Raw genomic sequence first — 23,847 nt, 5'->3', positions numbered from 1 at the left:
TTAAGAGATTTTAACCCCACTTGTGATATAATTATTTCCTATTGATTAGTCGAGTTTCGTGGTTAAGTACCTATCAGCTGATAGAACGACCTAAATTATCATCGATCTTTTGTAAATGTAAGAAAAAACGTAGGTCGATTCTTCCATTATTCACGAATGCTTTAGGAGAATTTGCGTTCACTTGGCTAATCTGGAATTATTGATATCCCCAGTCAAATTTAGTTCGACTTACCTTTGTCATTAGCTGAAAATCCAAAAGTACGCTGCTTACTTTCTTCCTCGTGACTTCCTTCATATTCCGCAGTTTCATTAAGTCAGCAAAATTCTAACACTTTCTAGTAAATACCTTCGTCGCTTTAATGAACAACTTATCTTCATATCTGGTGTCCCGTTATATACGCACATATATATATATATATATATATATATACACACCGGCAGACGTGTTTAAACGAGCTCACTGGCAGCGAAGTCTACCAACGATGAAATTAATTCAGACCTTACACGAGTAAATCATCTCAGTTAAGTCGATCTCATTATACAAGTAAATTTCGACGTGCCTTGTGATGTCCGCAACAAAGTTTTCCCGCAAGGGATCACTGCTCTTCTAATAAACGTATATATATATATATATATATATATATATATATATATATATATAATGACAGCAGCTTTAGTTTTAATTATTCAACAAAAGCAATATTATGAGAAATCTTGCAGGATTTATCAAGTGAAAATTTCGACACTTCTTTATAGCTATCGAGACTCTGATAAATCAGAGTCTAGTATTTTCAATTTGTATATATACTGTACAATATAATAGATAGATATATATATATATATATATATATAGGAGAACATTTATTTGTGCTTCTTCATTCTTATAGAGGAATGGAATATATAATAGGGATAAGGATAAATAACGAAAGCATTTTTTTAAAAATCCATATGAGTCCTTTATTACGAAATACTGTATCGTTCCCACAATTGCGAACCGCTGGTACGAATATAATGACTCTTTAAGCTAAATACTTCGTCGGTCACCGTACAGAGTCCACGACTCTGCTGAAAGTCTTTATAAGGTAAACTGGGAATATATCCGTGCATGGAACCAAGAAAGATACGGACAAACCAGCTTTTATTCTTGGTACGAATATGTCCTTCTACTTTTAATACAAATATATCACGACATTTATAACTCGCTCGTTCGACCAATATTTATTCCACATAGCCTATGCTTAAAAATTATTCAATTCTCGTATCCACCCTCTAATCTCATTTGAAGCGCTTTCGCAAATAAATTATACCCGAACGAGACGAGATATGACACACTTGGTGTATCGACACAGTAATATTCAAATACGACTGAACTGGCTATATACACTAGAACGTATTTATTCACGGTATTAGAAAATTATTCAGCTGGCTCATCTCGCGTCTGAAATCGTATCTTTATCCCCGATTAGTTTGGACTGGCAAATATATAAATTATATACTCGAACGAGAGAAGAGATGTATCAAATATGATATTTAAATATGACTGAGCTATATATATGTATATATATATACACATACATGAATATAGCTGTATACATATATTATATACACGAGAGCAAGAGTCACGCTTGCGAATCATTCGTTCGTTTGATCTTTCAGTTTAAAGTTCAACTCCCAATCTTCGTCTTTATCAACATATATATAGTATATATATATAATATAATATAATAGCTAAATGATCGAGAAAAACAAGTTTCTTGCGCGATTGCGTAATGGCCGGCCATCTCGTATTCCCCGTGTATCGTCCATAATTAATTATCTCAAACCTTGTTATGGCCCGCGGTGAAAACACAAATGCAAAGAAAAAAGCTTCGTTTTAATTACACTCGGAGTGCGCTATTTCGTTGTTGCACAGTAGGTAGAGAGAAATAAAGCACATATAATCTTGAAATCCTCACACCCCTCTCAACTCCTCATTTTTATTTCCCTTTAACTATCGCACGACGTCGTTCCCTATACATGCACACCATCACTTTAGCTTCTAGCTTTTTCAGAAATCCATCCGACCATTTCATACAGAGAGAGAGAGAGAGAGAGTTATCGAAGAATTGGACCTCTCGGAGCGCGCTGCTCGCTTATTCGCAAAGTATTCCAAAGCAATATAATTATACGTATTATCTACAGCGATCGGCTATACGCATCAATTTTAGCTGGATATATGTGCTACGCATATGTATGTACCTATAATTGAGCATGTTCTTGTACCGTGGGAAAAACTTGGAAATAACGATAAAAAATTTGCAAGAATTAAACAATGATTATAGATATAATATATTCGATATAGCTGAGATTATTTGAATAGTTGAGCTTCCTGCTATGCCGTATAGTTTTAGCATGGCGGCACATTTATCCAGAATATGTTTGACGACTGAGCTCTGAATTTAGTCGTTGATGAAAGCAAAGCGACTGTGCAGAGGGTACCTAAATGATCTGGTGGTAATAGCACGTGCGTAGGATCAGTTTTGCAAGCGTACGATGTATTAATTATGGTCACGAAGTTGGGCTACACACCACACCATGAACGCGTATACACAAATACACGCCCAACCCCAAAGATACCAGGACAAGTTATGGCACAATTAATGTACAGTGACGAACATTTTCATTATGACAGAGTATTAGTACGACTATCACATTTGCGTGAAAACCCGCTGAACAATCTTAACGCGACTCCATTAAAGCTGTATCGAAGTGGACGCAGCAGTTTTAATCGCTGATGAAATAAAGTCGATTCACCCGACCGACTATATCAGACGGAATAAAAGCGGATAGACATTTTTCGAATTTCACGAGTTCGCCAGCAATTTCTCGCGAAATTGCGTTTCGTTCGATCAGCGTTGAATGGCCGAGAACAGCCATGCACCCTTGTAAATTTGTCGCGATCTTCGGTATCGGACATTCGCTTACCAATAGAGACAATCCGATCACCCGTGTACCACGCGTAATGTCCAAAAAACCTTCTTGGTTACGTTCCGACGCGTCGGATCGGGTCCAGGAATGTCTCTGACACTACGGTATAGTGGTACACGAGGGGGTAGAGGTTATTTCTTCTCATTAGTCCTGTTCGAGGAACCGGCAACGGGCTCCGGAAAAGTCCTCCGAGGACAAGTGGAAAACGCGCGACTAACTTATGATCGCATGACGCAAAGCAGTTTTAACCCCTATCAATTAATTAATCTCGCACTCCGCTCGTGTTTAATTTTCGACCAGAGATAAATGGTCTTGGAATATTTTATTCTTGCGCTAGAGACGAATTATCGATATATTAATCTGATTAATCAATTTTCAGGGTTCCGAAAGACTGCGTCCGTGAATAAATTCCAGACTGAGGTGGGGGAAGCTTGACTCGATGTATATGGAGGGGGACAACGTGAAGCGATTGGATAGAGATTCGCACGTCCTACCGGTTTTGCAGTCGACTCGAGTGGCAAAGCAACAGAAGAGCCAACAGCAATAGTTGAAGGATCGTCGGTGGATGTTGCCGTATTACCCCGGAAGCCAGTGCATAGGCGTAGGACGAGTAACAGGCGGAATACGAGCTGGGATTCAGTCTTGTCACCGTGCAATAGTGGTGGAGGGCGCAGATCCCGCTCAAAGCGCCACCGCAACCCCATACTTGCTCCTCGTCCCTTGGCAACGAAACCATATTCGCTCCGTAATATCTGCGGACAAAAAAAAACCAGCCCATGTTAATTAGAAATCGATCTCCATCAATAATTCCCTCAATCGTACACGCGTCTGCTCGATTGATCGTGATTAATGTACTGGGTAGAACCGAAGCTTTTCAGCATCGATTAATTATTAACTTTGTAGTAGGAATGTGTGTGTGTGTGTGTGTGTGTGTTAGAAAAAGAACTAATAACGTTGAAAAAAGTTATGAGAGAATTTAGGTAGTTGTGATTTTTTCTAATGTTTGTTGTGTGTGCAACATATTAAAAGTGTAAGTTGTTTGTTGAGTACTGCTTGAAATGAGTGGTTGTGCGTTTAAAAACAACAACACGATTTTGTTTCTGTGTGTTCTTGCTGACGGACAGCTATCTTCGAAGAAAGTTCTCGAACAGGACGATTAAGGAGAAAAGGTTTTCCCACAAATATATAAATTCCATATACGGAACATGCGTATACCTTACGAAGGCGTAATCGTTCGTTTGAGTAAATCGATCGGCCAAATCGTGCAGACTGATTGCAGTTATTTCTTTGAGGTCGTAATACTTGAGTAACGTATACTCCACTTGCCAATTAGCTTGCCTGTGCTTATTGGCTTCCGGCAGGTTCAAGAAAAACTGCGTGTAATCTAGAATCTAAATATTGGCTGATGAAAACTTTGCTCGTGAAATAGTCTTAGTCGTGCTGATATTGAGCTCGGTATACCTGGCCAGTTTTTGTTTCGAATTTGTACAGTCTCAAGCCTGGATTGTTTGGACCGCCATCATCCCTGTGCGGGGTTATACTGGGCGCCATCATTATCCAAGACACAGGGGATCCTGTTAACATAGAAATTCTATATGTATGGATATATTATTATACTAGGTACCAACGCACTGTATATAGCATATGTGCACACATTGAGATTCTGCGCTATATGTAATGAAATTATTAATTACAGAAGCTGTCATTGGAATAATGATCAAGCCGAGAAGCATTTTTGTCAAACGTTAATCAGACGACAGCTTGCATGAGCATGCAGGGAATGAAATAATAAATAAATGAATTTTTACCTGTGTCACTGTATATCACGCGGAAGGTATCAGAGTGCCAGTGTCCGAAGAACTGTCCGCGTATTAAATCCGAGTACAACCGTACCAGCTGAAGGTATCTGGCATTGTGTAATTCGTGTAACGTGGTGGTACTGCCATGACGGTCATCGACTCCTGGGGGCGTATGACCCACGATATAGACCTACCATCCAAAAAGATCATAAAACTTTAAATTTCAAAAAAAGACACTAAAGAGAAATAAACCGCATTCACGTTGATTCTCGGACTCTCCACAAAGTTTTAAGTTTAATACCGGCGGAAATATAAATGTTTTCCTCCTGAATTTTCGTTATCGTAAAAAGTTATATATGTAGTTAACGCAGCCAGACCAACGCATCATTCTTCAGCGAATAAAAGTACAATTTTAAATTCAAATTCGCTAGAATCACTCGTGCAGCTTTCTATACAGCATATCTGGAGCGAGATTAATTCGCATAAAAGTTCTCTGCCAAATATGCCTAAAAAAATCCATTTATCAGAACAATAGGCGTATAATGGACTTTCCATTATTGGAGAAAAGTACCACTAAACATGTAGTAGAATATCGATATTATGTAAAGCGGAAAGAAACGTTAGGCCAGGATCACAAATGAGCGAGGGGTTCCTGTTTTGAAATTACATTATTACTCGTGAAAGAGGATATCAACGTTATATAATTGATCACTTTGGTCGCATTATTGCTATTGATCCTTCCCTCATTCGTGTATATACATATAACGACCAAATTTTAAATCTCTAAAAATTGCATCCACGCCCACACTCAATGATTCCTCAAATTTGCGTCATTTCCACAAGTGTCCTGCGCGATGATATGCGAGTTTCCATTTTCTACGCGAGACTGGCCTACGTAGATTTTCAATAACGTATAAGCCAGATGAACCGATTTGCAGAAACTACACATCCTGCGGGAGATATTTCGAAATGGAACCGTTACGAGAGCATTCCATATGCAGTAGTGATATTTGCAGCTGACTCTACAGTCGTTAATACGATCAAAATCAATAATAGCACAGCTATATACGACGAATGTTATGGATAGCTGAATATATAACGTGTCTGGAATATAAAGTACTTTCATAATTCACCAAAGATAGCAGAATTAGAAATCTGTAGAGATTATCACTAGTTCCCGCAGAATAGCATCTCCGCACCAGACGAACGAGATATTAGATTCTTATTACGTTGACACTTACGGTTTCTTCTTGTTTGCGCGCCTTCTCGAGAACCGAGTTAAACCAGGTCCATTGTCCGTAAGGATCGTACGAATTCTGAAGGGCGTTGCTCCCACCGCGCAGCTGCCGATTGTCCGTGGCCGGGCTGTTGTTCAGCCACAGATTCGTATTGAGGAAAACAATTCGGTATTTCTTCGAGCGCTGCTCGATCGTGTAGTATCCAGCTGCAACGAGACGAAAATGAAACAAGCAGGAATTTAACCCCCCCCCCCCCTGCCAATAGTTTCCAATAAAACTAAATAGTCGCTATAAAAATTAACAAGACTTTTTATTACGCCCTTTTAACTCTTCCTCTCCATATATGTATATATATTATGGAAAAATGGCGTAGAATAAAGAACTAATTCTATATATTTTCAGCACTCGATATATACTATAAGCGATACAGCAAAGTGCAATAATCTATAGAAAAAACTATGATAGTTTTGAAAATACAAAGTTATGAGCTAACCCTTTTTAAAAGTGTCCAAAGCTTCGAGGGGAAGCCAGTGTTTCCATAGATCCGCGAGTTGAGTGAAGTTGACTCCTTCGTCCACGTGTCCCAAGGCAGGGAAGACGAACTGACCCTTGAACGTGTGCGACAGCAGATCGGTCAGATTCTGCAAACAATGCAGGCGCTGCTCGACGCTCATGCTTGGATTTCGCGTCAGCGCGTCACTGCAACAAGTAGTTACAGCCTCGTTAGTTCCAGTTGCACTTGGCCAAACGCGTAACTCTGCCTTCCTCACCCCTACCCCACACTCCCCCCCCCCCCTTCCCAACCAACAGCTACCTAGGAGTATCCTAAGAGGCGACGCGAATTGCAACTGCAACTAAAATCACAGCTACAACGCGAGCTTCCGTCATTCAATCCGCGAAGTATCTTTAGAGGCGACGAAATACCACTACAGTCACGACCACAAGTCGAGCCTTCGATGTTCAAAGTCCCCTTATACTATATACAGATATATGTGTAGGTATAGGTATGTATATACATAGAGACACAGACCACCCTCCAACCCCTTGACAAGATGTCACTCGATCCGTAGACATCTTGTCCAAGTACTCCATAGTGTCTACCAATCTCTTTCTCATCTTTATTCAATGCCTATTAAGAAAATAACCTCTCGAGACTCTTAATTACCACCTCGAATGGCAAAGGCATGCTTAATTAATATGGCCAAAGATTATTAGCTTTTTTCTCGAAAGAATAGTGTATACAAGAATAGAGTGGTTGAGGGAAAAATTAGGAAAGATTGGACGAGGGTAAATCCAGGCATTTAGATGGAACGGAATGGGCTTAACTGGGAAAATTCCCATCCACTTTAGCTGGGATCACATTGTTGCCTATCGATTTACGTAGTGATACAAATGTCAGTGATCCGGCTGCTTCGCTATCTTTTCGCGATACTTTTTTTGGCATTGGGGGTAGGAAAGCTATGTGGCGATAGGGTCGTTGAAGCTCGCCCCGACTACTATGCTATACTATACCTACCCAGTCCACAGAACGAATTCGATTCCTTCGTGTTTCGTTTCCATTGCTCTCGCCGCTGATTCGATCAGGGCCCATGGTGAGTCACAGTCGTAGCTACCGAACATTCCCGTGTTATTCCTCGTTGTCTCCCAGCATCCTAAAACACGGGTAAACCACAAAAATAAAGGACTACTGATTTTCAGCCAGATATTCGATTGAGCTTGCGTATATACCTATATATATATATATATATATATATACACTCATTCGGTGGTGGATTCTTCGATTCGGGATATGGGAGTTTAAACGTATTTATGGTATGTTATTAGTCATCGAATGACATTATTAGAGTCACGTGATATACCATAGCTATATTGTACCATTTTCTTGAAATCCGATGTAAACATTGAAGCTGAAGACTCATTTCATTAAGTTCCCTTGCGAAGAAAAGTTTGTTGTACTCAATGTAGGTCAGCCAATAATGGTAAGTTGCTTATATATATATATATATATATATATATATATACCTTTGGTAGAGCCATTCTAAAAATTATTTTAAGCTTAAAAAATTCAAAATTTTGACATCCTTTTAAGTATATCGGATTATTGAAATTTTCTGCCAGTTGAGGTAAGTATAGAAGTGCTCATTGTTGCTAATTATTGTTTTATATTTTATTTTTAACACAAACCTAATAGTGATGCATAAATATATCAGATTATGACATAGGACCCAGATTTCCAACGCGAAAATAGAAAATCTATAACTCATAGATGGATACTACAGTCATTGATTAATCATTGTCCTGTTCCAATTTATTATTACATTGACATCATTTATAGTGTAATATTCATATTGATTGGTAAAAACCATTCAATATATTTGAATGTGTATCTTATCCATACCGCGTGAGGCAAGAGTATGCAATTCGATAAAAATTTAAAATACTCTCTGAAAAAATTCGTTACAATTTTAATGAAATACACATTGAATAATGAAAATATAGTACATATATACTATAAGCTATATAAACATTGAATAATCCTGTTATCATAATGAATTTAGCTTTTTGATACGAATAAAAAAATATACATATATTCTTATCCTGAATGACTCTATACATATATATATATATAATATAAACACATAACTAAATAAGTCGATTTCGGATCGAGCGATAAAAGTTGCTTCGTTAAAGAGAGAATGCCCATGTATAAGGAGGGATTCCAAAAGGCACCGCGAATTTAAGCTGACGCTTTTTCATGCAAAGCCCGTGCCAGGCAGACGCGCGCCGTTACTCTAAAAGGATCGGTAAATACACTCGTGTAGACACACACATACGCACACACATACACGCGAGTCTCGTACAAAAGGGTAGATTCTGGGCGAGAGGTAACCGCGTCTGGTTCGGGAGGGGGGTAGTCGAGAAGAGAGGGGGAGAGGGGGGGGAAGAGGGAGGAGCAGGGTGGAATTTACTTTACAGGCTCAGACGCGTATGTGTAAATTTATGTAGGTGGTAAACGACTTACTGCTCGCTGCGTTTCTTTGGCTCGAATACTTCGGGTCATAGTGGATGTCGGTGATGTGCCAGAAATATCCTGCAACACAAAGACGTCCTGCGTCATTTCCACTCAGCGTACATAACCCGCTGTATTTTCCTCGTGTATGCAGTTACGCGCGTACTTGCCTATCTCTCCTCGAACGACACAGATCCACGAGAGGAAAATCAGGTAATCGCGAATCATCCTTCCTCGATTGAACCTGCAAATCAGTATAGTAACATCTTATTTTCACCTCGTATAATTAATTCCCTCCGAGAAGAAACTTGCTCTTCCTCCAAGTTTTAATTGTTCGTTGCACCGAGAGTTTTTATGCACTCTCGATTTAAAATAAAAATAGGAAAGCTCGCGCGTGTATAATTAGCTAGTCTGTATATATATATACACAAGCACGTTTGCATTGGAAAGAAGACGCGGGATTAAAGAGAGGAGAAGTCCTTTGAGAGCGCCATAACAAAGATCCGCAATCAACCACGGACCTCCTATTTATCCCTAGCCTGCATTAAGGAAAGTTTTGTAATTTGATTTTCTATCTAATATCAAAGTTCACGGATCGTGTAGCCATATTAAGCGTAATATCAGGCCGGATGGCTTGGCAGGGAAAAGGCAAATTGTGCGCCGCGCCATAAATTTCTACCGAGAGACCGGGCCCGGAGTCTCGGGACTCGCACTGGAAAATAATGACGTCGCAGAGTCAGGACTTGAAAACGACCGTCCAGTAGTACATTCTCCGACGAGTCAGACATACCGAACCCTCCATTAGCCACTCTTGCAGCTTGGGATTTCGTACGTTTCGGAATTCGCTGACGAATAAGTTACGTGTGCCTGCCTACGCAGTTTAGAGTACTTAACGCGAATCGTATGTATATATGTGTGTATGTGTGTGTGTGTATATATATGTATTGGAAACTGAACATCGCCATGGGAGACAATGAGAATGCAGGGAGGTGCTTTCATCTCACCCCTGGGAACGTCATTATGCCTATCGCTATTCCACTGCCAATATCTCTAGCATTGGAGATACATTACCGCACCAATTAATATTATCTGTCACAAACGAAAGCCTGAATATTCTCTTAAATATGAAAATCAATAAATCAAAATTTAAGCTTAGCTTTTCTCGAGAAAATTGGAATAAAGTCTCGCTCGCATTTGAATCTGATTATATGGAGGGGGGGGGGGGGGGGGGAGTTAGGGAGTATTTCTCGGACGTTTTTGATATATAGTATGTTTGGTTATACAGGCAGCTGCTGCATTTGGGAAATAAATGTGCTGCTAAACGCACACTTAGCAGCTTCTAATAACGTGTATATATATATATATATATGTATATATATAGAATAGTATTAGTGATTTCTCGTTGCTGACTCGCTATTGATGGATTTACTTTTCAATGGGTATTCTATTCAGCGAGATCTTGCAGCGGCCATATCCAGGCAAGCGAGTTTCGTCGAAAAAGCGTGCTATCTATCCGAATATAGATCGTTCGACACTATCCGTCGAGTACTTATTACGCTGACTGAATAAACCATTTATCACTATAATCATAACCCATATCTGGTCCATTCTTTCGCAATCGATAGGCCAATTTTAGGACAAACGAGATGAAAAATTCTCGAATAAAATGACCATCGGCGCTGTACAATAAACAACGGAAGATAATGAAATGATGCGGACGGTTTGAAAAAATGGGAGGAGTCGTGGGGGAAAGGTGTAAAAAAAATGGCCAGATAATATTAGATATTATAGCCTGATATTAAAATAAAGGAAGCGCGGCCACTCGATGGCTGGAACGCCCAGATGACCTCGGTGACGGAGCTCTGAATGACCTCGTAATACGCTCGAGGGAGTAATTATCGGTCCTCACCCTCTTAAACGTCATCCCCGGCAAACAGCTACCGTCTATGCGCAGAAGGTTCCGCACATATCAGTGTCGTCGCACCTTCCGAAATTGCAATGCCACGGACGATCCGGTTCGAGTGTAAAAATATTTTTATCCTAATAAACTTTCCATTATTCTATTAAAAAAAAAATGGTTTAACGGAAGTAGCGAGCTGTTGCACTTTGGCCACAGCGTACCTTGGTGGAAACCACATTTAGTTTGCTTACTTTAACAAATAGTTTATATTTCAATAGACATACCTTTCGATTTTTTAAATTGTTATTTGTGTTTGAATAAATAAAAGGGAGTAGAAAATGCAGCATGGTTGCAGCAGTCCCCCTCTGCGCTAACTCCACTCGAGAACCGTTTCGTTCATTGTAAATGACTATATTGAATAAATAAACAATGGACGATCGACGGTAAACCAGCGGTTCTGAAATTCTTTGTACCTCACCGATCATTTGAAGCTTGAATTTTATTCACAGAAAGTTTCCTGCGCGAATTAACCTCGTCGCTCCTTTCACAACTGCCATGTGCTTCAGAATTCGGACGTTATGGCTCTCCCGCGTGTATAAAAATATTTTTCTCTAAATAATCCATCCATCTCCGGCTAGAAATAATTTCGTGGGATGAAAGTAGTTCAGGAGCTCCACTGGAGAATATTGTAAATTACGCGGGAGCTAATTATACCGAATAATTAAACAATTGTAAAATTGAACGTAAATCAACGATTCTGAAATTTTTTTTGTATCTCGTCGATCGTTTCGGGCTTAGATTTTTCACGCACGAATTCACCGAACGGTAAGAGCGGAAGTTTTACTATTTCAATGGCAGGGAATATGCGCAATCTGAATACCGAATGACAAGTGCTTTAAATAAAAGATCCGACCGATAGTAACGTCGCCGTGTCGTGTTAGATGGTTTCCTATTAATATTGGGACATTTTTCTTTGATCGCAGCGGAGGTCAACGAGAGATAACGTTTCTCTCTCACTCTCCTCTATAGATATATATATATATATATATATATATATAACTGCTACGATCCTTGCTACATTGATCGTATCGCGATTACCCGATATATGACATCCTGCACAGCATTCTTGTTTGTTTTCGTTTAAGGGAAAATTGAACGAGTTTCTAGCCATTCCATAACGAACGAATGGACGGACGAGTATTTACGAGAGATTCGTTTGCGCGTGCGATGCATGTAAGCGATAGCGAAACAATAGCTCAAGTCACGTGTCCTCTTTTCGAATTTCGAACGCTGTGGTTACTGGCGTAGAAAAGATAAATCTCGCTCACCGAGGAAATCCATGATTTTCCATTAACGATTCGCTCGCAGACGATTAGACTTTCGATCAGTCTCGCCCCCCCCCCCCCCCCTCCCTGCCGTATTTTTTCTTTATTTATAGTGTATAATATACAGTATATACATTTGTCTATATATATTTTCATAAAACCAGAATTCTTTATTGCGTCACTCTCGACGTCCTTTTAAAATATTTACTTAGGAAGCTCCCCAAATTCTCCACTCGAATTTAGACCCTCGATCTCTTATACCGTTTCCACGGTATTGCATATATACATCAACTTTTCAGCATTATCCGTGAAAATAAACTAGCGTATATATTTTTCATAAAAACGACCTAATATAATGCATAATACCAGTTTGAACTACGACGAAGCTCGTTTATCAGAGATAAAAGTAGCGATTAACGGTAGCTTTTAACGAAAGTAGTAAATTTTTTACTTGCATGCCTTTACAGCAATTATTATCGTAACAGGTAGAGAGCGAAAAATAATCAGAGCTTACTGGAGATTTCAATAAAAAAAAAGAAAGGGGGAAAGGCCTCGTGTACGTACGTACATACATATATATAAGAGAAATAATGATGCAGGGAGAAAAGTTTGCGTTATTGCTCATGCAAGTGGAATACACTCGACTGTAAATCGATTCGCCAAGTGTTACGGTCCGTCGTTAATGGTGGCTTATCGTCCGTTCATGATTGTTTCTTGGCCGCGATCAGTACACGTGACTTCATGCCAATTTTATCCCGTGGAGAAATTTTCATACGGCCATTCCCTCCGTCATTACTGTCCTTTAGTCTCGCTACACTGCAGCGAAACGTCAATCACGTTATAGCAGTCTCAGAGCTTTTACGTACTTGAACGTAACAACACTCACTGCGTACAGTCTCGAATGTTTCACGGAGCTTCCAGGTTTCAATCATCATTGAAGAAAACCATTTCCTCATTCACTACTCCCACGGGACGTATCTTCCGATTGCGCCATATGCATCCGCCAACCGGAAGTGCGCTGCGCTCTCTTCTTTTATATGCTTTACTCTAGATTTTACGAGTTGATTCTGACTTGTATAATCAAACGGTTATCCGAATCTACTGCGATAAGCAACTTCCGTCACTGGATAAATTCCTCGCTACTACTCTACTGGGTGTTTACTGAAAATGTAGGAAAAATTCAGAGCTATTCTTTCGGATAATCAAAGGTCTTTTTGCTCCTTCATTATTTTTCCATTGACGCTTGCTTTCAAAGGTAGAGGGTGCTGAAGATATTTTAAATATATAGTCAGTATTTTGTTACTGAATTCACGCGTATAAATATTCTTTATCAAGGAGCACGGTGGTATCTCGATGGCTAGTACATAAAATAAACTATAAAACACTGCCAGGACACTGGACTGTATGTATATAATATTTTGTACAACAAGCTTGCATACTGCTACCTGAAAGATAAACCTTCTAATTTAATTATTAATAAATATGTGTAATTCGAAAAGATTGAGCAACAGCTTAATTTAATTATTGTCGAAATAATCTTTTAAAGGATACCGAGAAATTGGTTTGTGTAATTTATATAAAATCTACTGAAAATTGCATCCACTAACTAAAATGTCTATATTTAATTTTTTCATTAATATAATCATGGTAATATACTTTCTCAAATATGTCGAATCGTTAAAATATAAGCTTTTTTCAACACTTACAGTTTCCTGGCACGAATTTGCAAGAAACTTTGTTGGCATCGACGAAAATATTGATAAAAAATTAATTTATGAATAGTTTATATTTGTTCAAGTTAAGCCTGATGCAAAATAATAAACTTCCATTGCTTTAATTAATTTAAAAACGTACATACAATCGTAAAGAAAATCTTTAATTGTTATCTGCAAGAACAGCTTTCTGATATTTTGCCGCGTGTTCAATAAACACCTTGGTGTATTTTAAATGGAATATAATTTCATTGCAAATGAGTGTCGTTTTTTGACGATTATACAGTATATATAGATGAAGCGTGGGTCCTGTATTCGGTGAGAAGGTTTATCGCCGCGAATCAACAAATGCTGAACAAACCGCGCGTTGCGTGTTGGCCAATCAGTTGGTTGTATGACAAATTTCGCAGTCGAGCCACTTTACAGTGTACTATAGCGTGTATTCTGCAAAGTTTCGCTCGAAATCACGTGACAAATCGCGGCTCGATCTTAAACAAGTTAACAGGACTCTGAGTATATCTCGAGCAAGCTCAGTTTTTCCTTTCTTCCCTCTTGGTCAGATTTCAATGGGAGCTTCGACTCTTTGCGAAGGAGCGCTGCCAAAGCGCGTAAAAAAGTTCAGGTTAGGTTGGATCAGAAGAGAAACGTGTCAAAAATCTCTTACGCCTTTACGACAAGATCGCGTGTCATCGGACCAGACGCCATTGCCAACACGCGCTTCGAAAACCGGAAATATACGGGGTGTCTTTAAATCAACACCCTCGAACGTGCCTAGTGATATTTTAACACGGAAGTGACATAATTTTCCGTGCCGAGGAACTGAAACATAGCGTAACGTCGCCATTTTCAATGCTTCTTGTGATACTCTTACGCGGAACTCTATACAAATAGACTATATATTATTTTCTAAGCGGAAAAGCCTTATCTATATGTAGCGAGCAAAAGTGATCATTTTCACGCGGCTGACAGAAAAGTTTCCATCAGATAAAATATGGAAGTGGTGGAAGTCTGGCAGTTAAAATAGTTACTGATAATAAACAACTTTTATCGTGGCTACTGCCAATGAAAGCGATGAGAGACTGCATGAAGAGTGAATTATTATATCTCGTGTTATACTCTTCTTACTGTTCCAGCACAACTCCCTATCTTTTACAAAATAATAACATTCTACCGTAAAATAATAATTCTTTAATTATTTTATTGTATGTATATATATATATATATATATATAATATATATACACAGCAACAAGTATGCATATAAAAAATTGTAGAGTAAGCATTGTCTACGCATCGAGAGTCTGACTGCAATAAAAACAATTTTCAATTCGAGTTATCCTACTAATTTATTTGGATGAGAGTTTTAATTATTTAGTTTTATTTAAATACATACATTTATTCAAATCCTTTTAAATAGGCCGGTGAGCGTAAACAACGGCGTGTGCATTAAGAATTGATCGTTAGGGCTTTTACATATTTACGAATCTTTCGAGAGACTGGAATTTTACAACCGGGCATGTCCATAATGCTAGGCATGTATATATATGTATGCAGATATATACTATAAAAGCGCGAATGGGCTGTATAAATCTGGCAAAAAATCGTGCAGACTGCGTGGGTTACTAGGAAGTAAGGTGATGCTTCGTGGAGGTTTGGAAGTGCGTACTCGGTACTATATAGTATGTGGGACGTATAGCGGTTACGTGACAATATTGGTACAGTCTCTGTCTCTTTCTCTGCTCCGCTATGAGATTTTACGAGCGGTAATTCGCCCTCGGACCGTCTAACGACATTTCCTCGTCACCTTCCGTGAACCCACGTGTCCTGCCTTTATCGCGACAATTGACCTTTCTTCAAGAACCGCGTCAATTGCTCTTTAATTTCCAGTTGAAAAAAGTTCTCCTAGCTTCCCTCTCCGCCAACGGCACGCCTCGACAAATTTCACGGAACGTCCGTTTTTCCGCGTTCCGAACACTCGAAGTTTTGCACAATGTTTTTTTTTTGTCTTTTCTTCCGCGTCTCTCTAACAAACGTTAAAAAATTAAATTGCGTTTCCAGGAGAGAGAGAGAAGGGGGGGGGGAGGGAGCGAGAGAGCGGTCACTTGTAGTGACCTGTTTACACTTTATTCATTTTATGCTAAGCACCGGGAGATAGAATTTCGAAGCAATTAAGCAAAGCCGGCTGGTTCGTTGAAATATTATATCCGCACGGTTAAAGAGCCTTTTGCTTTTAAGGAAAAATCATTTTCGCCCGATGTAGTAACAACCGCAGCGAATGGCCATGGATTCCAATTAATCTGGAATTATATCGAATTATTAAGGATGTTTCCCAAAGGGGATTCCACGCGAATTTAAAGTAACATGCGAAAAATTTAACAACATATTTTAATCTTTTATTATTCAATAAATTACTGCTGAAAAAAAACAATAGAGAGAATCGTTTTTTTTCTCGTATTCTTATATCGAATAATTTTATTTTAAAACTGGATTATTTGTTCAAATTATCTGAATTTCCTCTCTCTTTCTCTCTAATGAAAATCCCCGATACGAACCCTCGCGACTATTGTTTTATCAAGAATTTATCGAATATGTATAATTGATCATTAAAACGGTCGAAAAAAAAAAGAGAGAACGGAAGGGGAAAATGGTCTGAGTATTTGCTGATTCTTGGCTGGAGGGAAAAATGTCGTCATTGGCTTTATATAGGTAATAATGAATTCTACAGGCCACAGTTTCCCTTTAGGACAGACTTTGTGATATAACCCATTTAATTAACCCATCAACGCTCTCTTATAATAAAGGTATTCCCATCTACCAGTCTATCCTTCGGTCTTTACTGTCCTTTTCTTTTCTCTCCCTATTTTTTTGTTTTTTCTCCATCAATACTTTATTATCGCAGCGCGATGGAAGCTTGACGGATAAAAAAAAAACGGAATGATTAATCTGAGATTCTTGACGATAAAAATTGAGAAGCGTTGAGTTTCGCAAAGTACACTCATTTCGCCAGCATGTAGTACGGATCGATCGGGGATAAAATGAAAATATCGAATAATAAGGGCACGACCTCGTTCCGAATCTTTCTCGTTTCATGCACGATAGAGCTTTGCGAATAATTAAGCAGCTAGAGTGAACCATGTGTATATATATATATATTAAACTGTTGTGACGGATCTCGGTGCTTTTGGGAAATTGATGGCCCTAAAAAACGAATGGATGCTTCATTCCGTGGTCGTTTCAGGTTGGGTAGCTATCTGGCGTGTGGCAGTTTCTTCTTATTTGAACCGTAGCTCACTCCGTCGAATCCTTACACTATATATAGTATATTACACACACACACACACCTTCGGAACTCCTAGCATCACTACCACTATAATCAGAACTACCGTCACACCATCTGGCCAGGCCCGACTAGTTCTTATCGGCGTTATGGGTTCACGCTCGTTAACTTGGCGTGGCTCCAATCAAAGTCTATATACGTATATTTTCGTGTATGGATGCGTGACGTCACCGCGCCTGCTCTTCCGTATATTCGCAATGCCAGGCTTTGTACACCGAGAGCGAACGGAAGTCATCAGAAACTTGCACTTGGCACCGCACGAGTGAATATCCTAGCTGCAATTACGCAGCCATGTCGCACTTAGGCGAGCGTATAAGTCGTCCTTGCTTATGTTACAGCGCAGGTAGGAAACGATCTTCAGGTAAGTGCAGGTAAGTGCAGCTAAAGTATGCACTGGATAGCAGCAGCGTAGCACTCATTTTTCACTTAATTTCATACATCTCGGTAAAGCGACACCATATTTTATATTAATTATCCGTAATAGTTCATTATTATATCCGGCAATTTTAGGAAAATGTCTCCTGCCTCGCTTATTCTACGCATGTTCTCTAGCTAACTTTGAAATTTTTACTTGTATAGAGTAATATATATATATATATATATATATAGTACAGGTTCACCATGTGGCCCAGACACGTATCTTAAGTGGAAGACAACGGGGGGTGCCAGTCGGTCGATTAGCAACGCAGCGGTAAGCACTTGGAGGAAAAAAGAGTCTCTTTGGACGCGTGTTCTCCCGAAGGTGATCGTTATCAGCACAGGAGAGCCGTAAAAAGGACGCATTAACCATCCTCGATCCCACCAAAAGAATATATCTGCTCAGCTTGCTCGTTCAGGCGACATACACGTTCTCCGGGAAAATGCATTTTGCCCATTCAACTTCTTTCTCTTTCTCGTTCTATCGTCCGTGCTTGTGTGTGTGTGTGTGTGTGTGTGTTTGTGTTTGTGTTTGCGTTGAGCGAAGAAAATTTCGTATCTCCTGTTGCAGGCTTACATCGACTCTCGGATGGAAGTGCACGCGCGAGCATGTTTTCACCTGACGGTAATTGTAATTGCTCGGTACCACGTAAATTGGCACTCTGCCATCGAATATACGCGCGCGCCTAATGTTTCTCGTTCAGGTATAGAACTGTGCTAGTTACGAAATCTTCGCATCTATCCCCCCTTTATACCACCTACCATGGCAAATGAATAGTAAAAAGCTGCCAATCGAATCATTGTTTTTACTTCTTTTCGTACAAAGCGAGGGAAGATTTTTTTTTTTTAGAAAACTTTGAACGTTTATCATAAATGTATATGTATATATATATATATAGATCCTTAAAATAAGATCCATTTAATTAGTTTGAACAGTTTATGGAGAAGTTGTATTACCTAAATTTAAGCAATGCTGGGGAATACAAGGTTTCTATCGGTTTAAGTGGAAATGGTATGGCAGCAGTCAGACATTTCCTAGAATACTTTCGAGTGTAATTTTACGGAGTAATAAAACCGTAAAGTTCAACTTGTGAGAAATTACTGAAACTGCTCGTTTGGAATAGCAAGATGATTTATGTGGAAGAAATATATTTTTGCCAAGTTTCGTAAATCTTGAGGAATCTAGAAATCTGATAGGTTTACAGCTGGTCAGGTTTTGAAAAGGCAATCGATGAAGGGTGGACGCTGGAGAGAAAATATATCTAAAGGCAAATAGAACGATGTACAAGCCAAAGCCCTCTTTGGGAAAGGGAACGATCGTGATTTAATTCGATTACAGCATATCGTTTACAAGGAGAATTTATCGTGATGAGACCTTTTTAGTCGAGGGTTAAAGGGTGCTTGCTGGAAATATTGGATGGTCCTTCATCCCAAGGGACCGTAGTAAAGCAGCGTCCCTTCGACCAGGGATTTTCGCAAGATTCTCTCTGCGGGTAATAAGCATGCGAATCGCCATTCCGCGAGCCACTATCATATTTACGTCCATGCACGATTCTGTCTTTTGCTATATATACACTGCATACATATAAATATATAGGACTACATGTGGAAAGGCATGGTGCACCAATAATAATTAATGGTTAGCTAGCATTTCTATAAAGCAGCGCGTTGACATCAAAGGGTCCACGTACAGCAGCTAGACTTTCCAGACTATGATTTACGAGGCGAAAAAGTAACGCTATCACGTAATCCGTCGAGAACATGCTTGGTAAACCACGTAGAAAGGGTGTGCTGGACTTTCTCCATCCTACCTGCACGAGCAGCCTATTAGCTATTCATACGAAAACAGGTTTAAGTGTCTGTGTGCGAGCGCATACCCAGCGTTGGATACTTCTATGCGAAATCCGTTAACGTCAGCAAGCATCATTGAAAATCACTCGTGGCCTGATCGAGGGCTTTCCAGCTTTCTTCAAACAAAACTTTTCGCTTTGCGTTCGCTTCGTCAATCAAGGACCTTTGCAAAGCCTGCTTGACAAGTCTGAAAACTCAAGTTCGTTTGTCAGACCGATCTGGACTCCCTGCACCATTAAAAAGCAGAACGGAAAACGAGCACTTTTCACCAGACGAAACCTCCCGAATATTCCGACCAGAGTTGCATGGCTTTTTCCCTAGCGCAATCGAGTTGAGAGTGTGCGTGCTACTATTATATATATATATATATGTATAACAGAATGAAATAAGAATGAAAGATAGCTTTATCATAGGGATGGTCGAGCAAAAATTCGTCCATCTTTCGTAGCTTAGGTTTTTTCCGTAAAACGCGCGTGGCTCCGGTGGCTCCCTCTGCGTGACGCATCTCGACGTCACGCGCGTATTGTTTATTTTAACGCTGATTTATAGTAATAATAAGAATAGTCGACCTTTGGAAGCACACACAAAGTTGCAGTATTTTATTTCCACGTACATATACCTATATATGTGTAACTGCGATAGTTTATCGGTATGCAACGATCGGGCAGGAGTATTCCGCGAGTTTGAGGTTAGGAAAGCTCGAAGCGTCGAGATATAGTCCCGTCACGACTTGGTTGGGCCAAGCGTGTGCAACGAAAGCCCGCATAGGGCTAAACGCACGTCGGCCACGATGTTCAGGAGTTACTGCTGCTTCGTAAAATTTATGGCACGTAATATCATTACGTCGAATCGCACGATCCCATTCGCGCCGCGGCGCCCCAGCGACCCGCAGCGCGCGGACCCCTTTTTTATGTCGTGGAAAGCGTAATTTCCACGGGTGGTAAAATTTGTTCGCTGAAACGAGATTACGGCAAGATGATTGCGTATTATATAATCCGCAACCGCGCGCCTCCTTTCGCTCGGTAACTCAATAACGAGTCGCATACAGTAATTAGATGCTCGATGCAGACCTGTAATTTTAAATAATTCCATCAGCTTACACCGGGCCCAGAGGCTCCGCTAAAAGTTTCCATAACCGGCGAATCAGGTATAAATATATATATATAGCTGCGTGTGTATATATATCCGTGAGAGAGCCAATTGCTAAAAATCGTCCCCTGAAAGCTATAGCCTGCGAAATGCACCGTTTTAATTGTTTTCAAGCGTTGCATTACCCAAAGTCGTTCAGCACGCTAAATGACGCGCTTCGGCTAGTCAAATGTGATATCTATCGGAAAGCGGATTATTCAAATGCATTGGCTAAATTTACATGAAATATATTTTTCTGTGTATCGTCGCTGATTAAAATCGCCCGAGGCAGAACTTTATTGTTAAATTCGTAGGATTCTATCTTTAATAAATTTTAACAAAGAGCCTCGTTTCACAGCTCGATCATGCTAATAGGGATTAGTAATGGAGATACACAGTGGGTGCAATTTTGCATAAAATATATTTCTAACTATATCGTGACTGCGTGTATCATTAAAGTCGCTAATTTGTGTCGCGGATATTAATACCAATTAGTTTATATATATATATATATATATATATATGAAAATGTATCTTTTATTACGTAGCTTTTTTTCTCGCGTAACGTGCAATCCAACTGAAAATAATTATCACACAATTATCAGCAATTTAGCCGAAATTATCTGGATTTGCCGGCTCTAATGTAAAACGTATACATTTTATCGGAGCTAATGAGACACGATTAAATTCGACGCTCAAACATGATGAAATTCCGATGTGTAACACATGCGTCATTGTGAAGTGGCGATTGATCAATTTTGCATGCGGATAAAATGGTACTACGTCCTTCAATGGTCCCAATGTGTTTTAGAGATTTTCTATATCCACTATAGCTCTTTCGACGAACGATGACGTCGAGTCGAAAAATGATTTTGTTAAACTCGCGCCGCTTCTCGGCTCGAAATGGGCGAAGCTGTAAATGACCGTAAAGACATTAAAGAGGAATTCGCGTAAAATTAAACCGCGCTCGTCTAATAGCTGCATAAATCGTCCAAGAGCGAATAATCGTATTCGAACGTATCGCATTTTCACGAGGCGGAAGATGCGCGATGGTCCATTTAGCGGCTTGCCCTCATAATTCAACTCAGTAATTTCGTCGTTAGAAAACTTTCAAAACTTGCTCCACGAAGAAAAGATGACATTTAAAATGCAGTGGCTTATTCAGACGGTCGTCGTCCCCTCGACGTAAATCGGTCAGCTTTCGCAAAGAATACGATTATCTCTTGAATTATTTAAACTCGTCGAGGAATATAAATTATCATATGCACCAGCTACCAAAAAAAATCATGGTCAGTGATACACGCGCACACACACACAAACACACACACATATATTTAAATGGGGAAAGGAGCAGCCGCGCGTCGCTCTGCGATCAAATCAGTGACGGTCTGTTGGTTATTCGAGTGGATCTCGATGGGACAAACTATTGGGCCGGAATAATAGAAAATAATTAGCAAGTTGTAATTAGCGCGGAGACGAGTGAAACTGGTCGGAAGATTTCAGCGCTACGGAATTGCACAACTTTGAAAATCCAACTTTCCTCGCTGCGAATTAATGCACCCACGATCGAATCCGAGTGAAAAAAAGTTCTTCCAATAGGAAACGTTGGAACGCGCACTAGTTGATATAGGAGAGAGATTGCGAGGGGAATAAAACTTACGTATCAGCAAAAGTGAAGGAGTTCAATCCAGATTGGCCATGGGTCGTTTTAGTCTTTTCAGGTCTGCCTCGCGAAATAGCTTCGCAATGGACTATCGAACGAAGGATTCCTGGGGAAAAGAGATACCAGCGGCACTTGCTGCACCATCACCACGAGCACCTGCACCATGCAACATCTACCCTCGCAACAGCCAATGATATATACGAAGCTCTCCGTTAAACACTTTAATCCCCGAAATAAGTCTGGTCGGCGTTGCAGCACAGTCTCGGCATGCTGGAGAGATGCTGTGACGCCGGCACCGTTTTGGGAGGACGACGTGAACGGTGCGCGGACCCGCACCCCCGCACTAGCAGACTCTGCCAACTGGCAACTGTGAAGCACAGCCGACCCGACGTAGACGCTACGCTGCCTGCCTGCCGAGGGTGGCTCCGGCTAGGGGTCCGATTTTGCGACTGCGCTCACCATCCACCACCCCTTTCTCTCGCTCCAATCCATCCCCCCCCCCCCCTCCTCCCACTCCCACACTCCTCTCCTACCACCACATATAGGTGGCACGCTCCCTCCTCTCCCCTCGCACCTCTCATCTCCTCTCTTGTCCCCACTTCCCTCTCGCTATCTTCTTCGACACCTTCCACCACCTCTTTCTCGTCCTTGTCATCCTACAACCTCCTATCTTATTCATAATCCTCCCTATTTCACCGTATTTATCTTGCCGCTACTCTCCCTCTCTCTCTCTCTCTCTCTCTCTCACTTCTCATTTATTGCTCCGTCCGTTCGTCAACCCCTTGAAGCTCTCTATCTCTCTCCTCTTGATTGATTGGTCTTCGACCTTCCGTCTTATTTTTCCTCACCTCTTCTTTGTAACCAAACTCCAGCCCATCCTTCATATGATAATTGAGTTTAGCTCGTGATGTAACTTTAGCTCTCTAAACTTTTTCCATCTTTGGAAAAATTTACTCCTTGGAATCTTTCCTCCCTTTGCATCAGGACTCGGCTCAACACAGTGTGATACGTCAGTTTTATGTCAGCGAGCCTAACGTTTTATTCCAGCCAGGAATTTAAATGATAGTCTAGATTTTTTTTTGTTACTCTGGGTCCTGATGGGAGACATTGCGAAGATTCGTGTACGTATGGATGTAGAGCCAGCCACATATATGGTACATAGTTGGCCATAACCTAGCCGGAGTCGTAAGGGTGAAGGTTGGAACGCGTTATATCAGCTCTCGCTCAGGGAGAATTAATATATACCTATATGTGCATATGCCGCGATGCAAACGGCGATTCCCGCGACACGCGACGCTACGGCTCTCTCGATTTTCAGGAGTCTAAGTACCCGGAGGGATTCAGCCCATCATCTATTAAAAGCATCCCCTGTTTATACTCATTAATTAAAACTTCCGTCTCCTTTTATATACTGTATATATAGCATATATATATTTTTCAGTCCAACGCACTAATTATTTCTTTTATCAACGTTTCATATTTATTGCTCTATATATATATA

General features: G+C 40.2%; 1 protein-coding gene across 1 annotated transcript; it reads right to left on the bottom strand.

The window, feature by feature from the left end:
* Window positions 1-951: 951 nt before the first annotated feature.
* Window positions 952-22,715, bottom strand: LOC136772260 (acid sphingomyelinase-like phosphodiesterase 3b). The gene is made up of 10 exons (XM_066725117.1): window positions 22,344-22,715; window positions 9,185-9,258; window positions 9,027-9,095; window positions 7,521-7,656; window positions 6,498-6,703; window positions 6,008-6,210; window positions 4,776-4,956; window positions 4,429-4,541; window positions 4,183-4,358; window positions 952-3,719 (listed from the first exon to the last, which is right to left on the bottom strand). Exons 2-10 carry the CDS (start codon window positions 9,240-9,242, stop codon window positions 3,458-3,460), a joined length of 1,404 nt encoding a protein of 467 aa, XP_066581214.1. The 5' UTR covers window positions 9,243-9,258; window positions 22,344-22,715; the 3' UTR covers window positions 952-3,457.
* Window positions 22,716-23,847: the final 1,132 nt, after the last annotated feature.

This window comes from Prorops nasuta, unplaced genomic scaffold (assembly GCF_024137725.1).
Source record: "Prorops nasuta isolate Cenicafe-Biocafe unplaced genomic scaffold, Cenicafe_Pnas_1.2 PNAS00004, whole genome shotgun sequence".
Lineage (NCBI taxonomy): Eukaryota > Metazoa > Arthropoda > Insecta > Hymenoptera > Bethylidae > Prorops > Prorops nasuta.
Note: the sequence above shows the minus strand (reverse complement) of the source record. Positions and strands in the feature narration are given on the sequence as shown.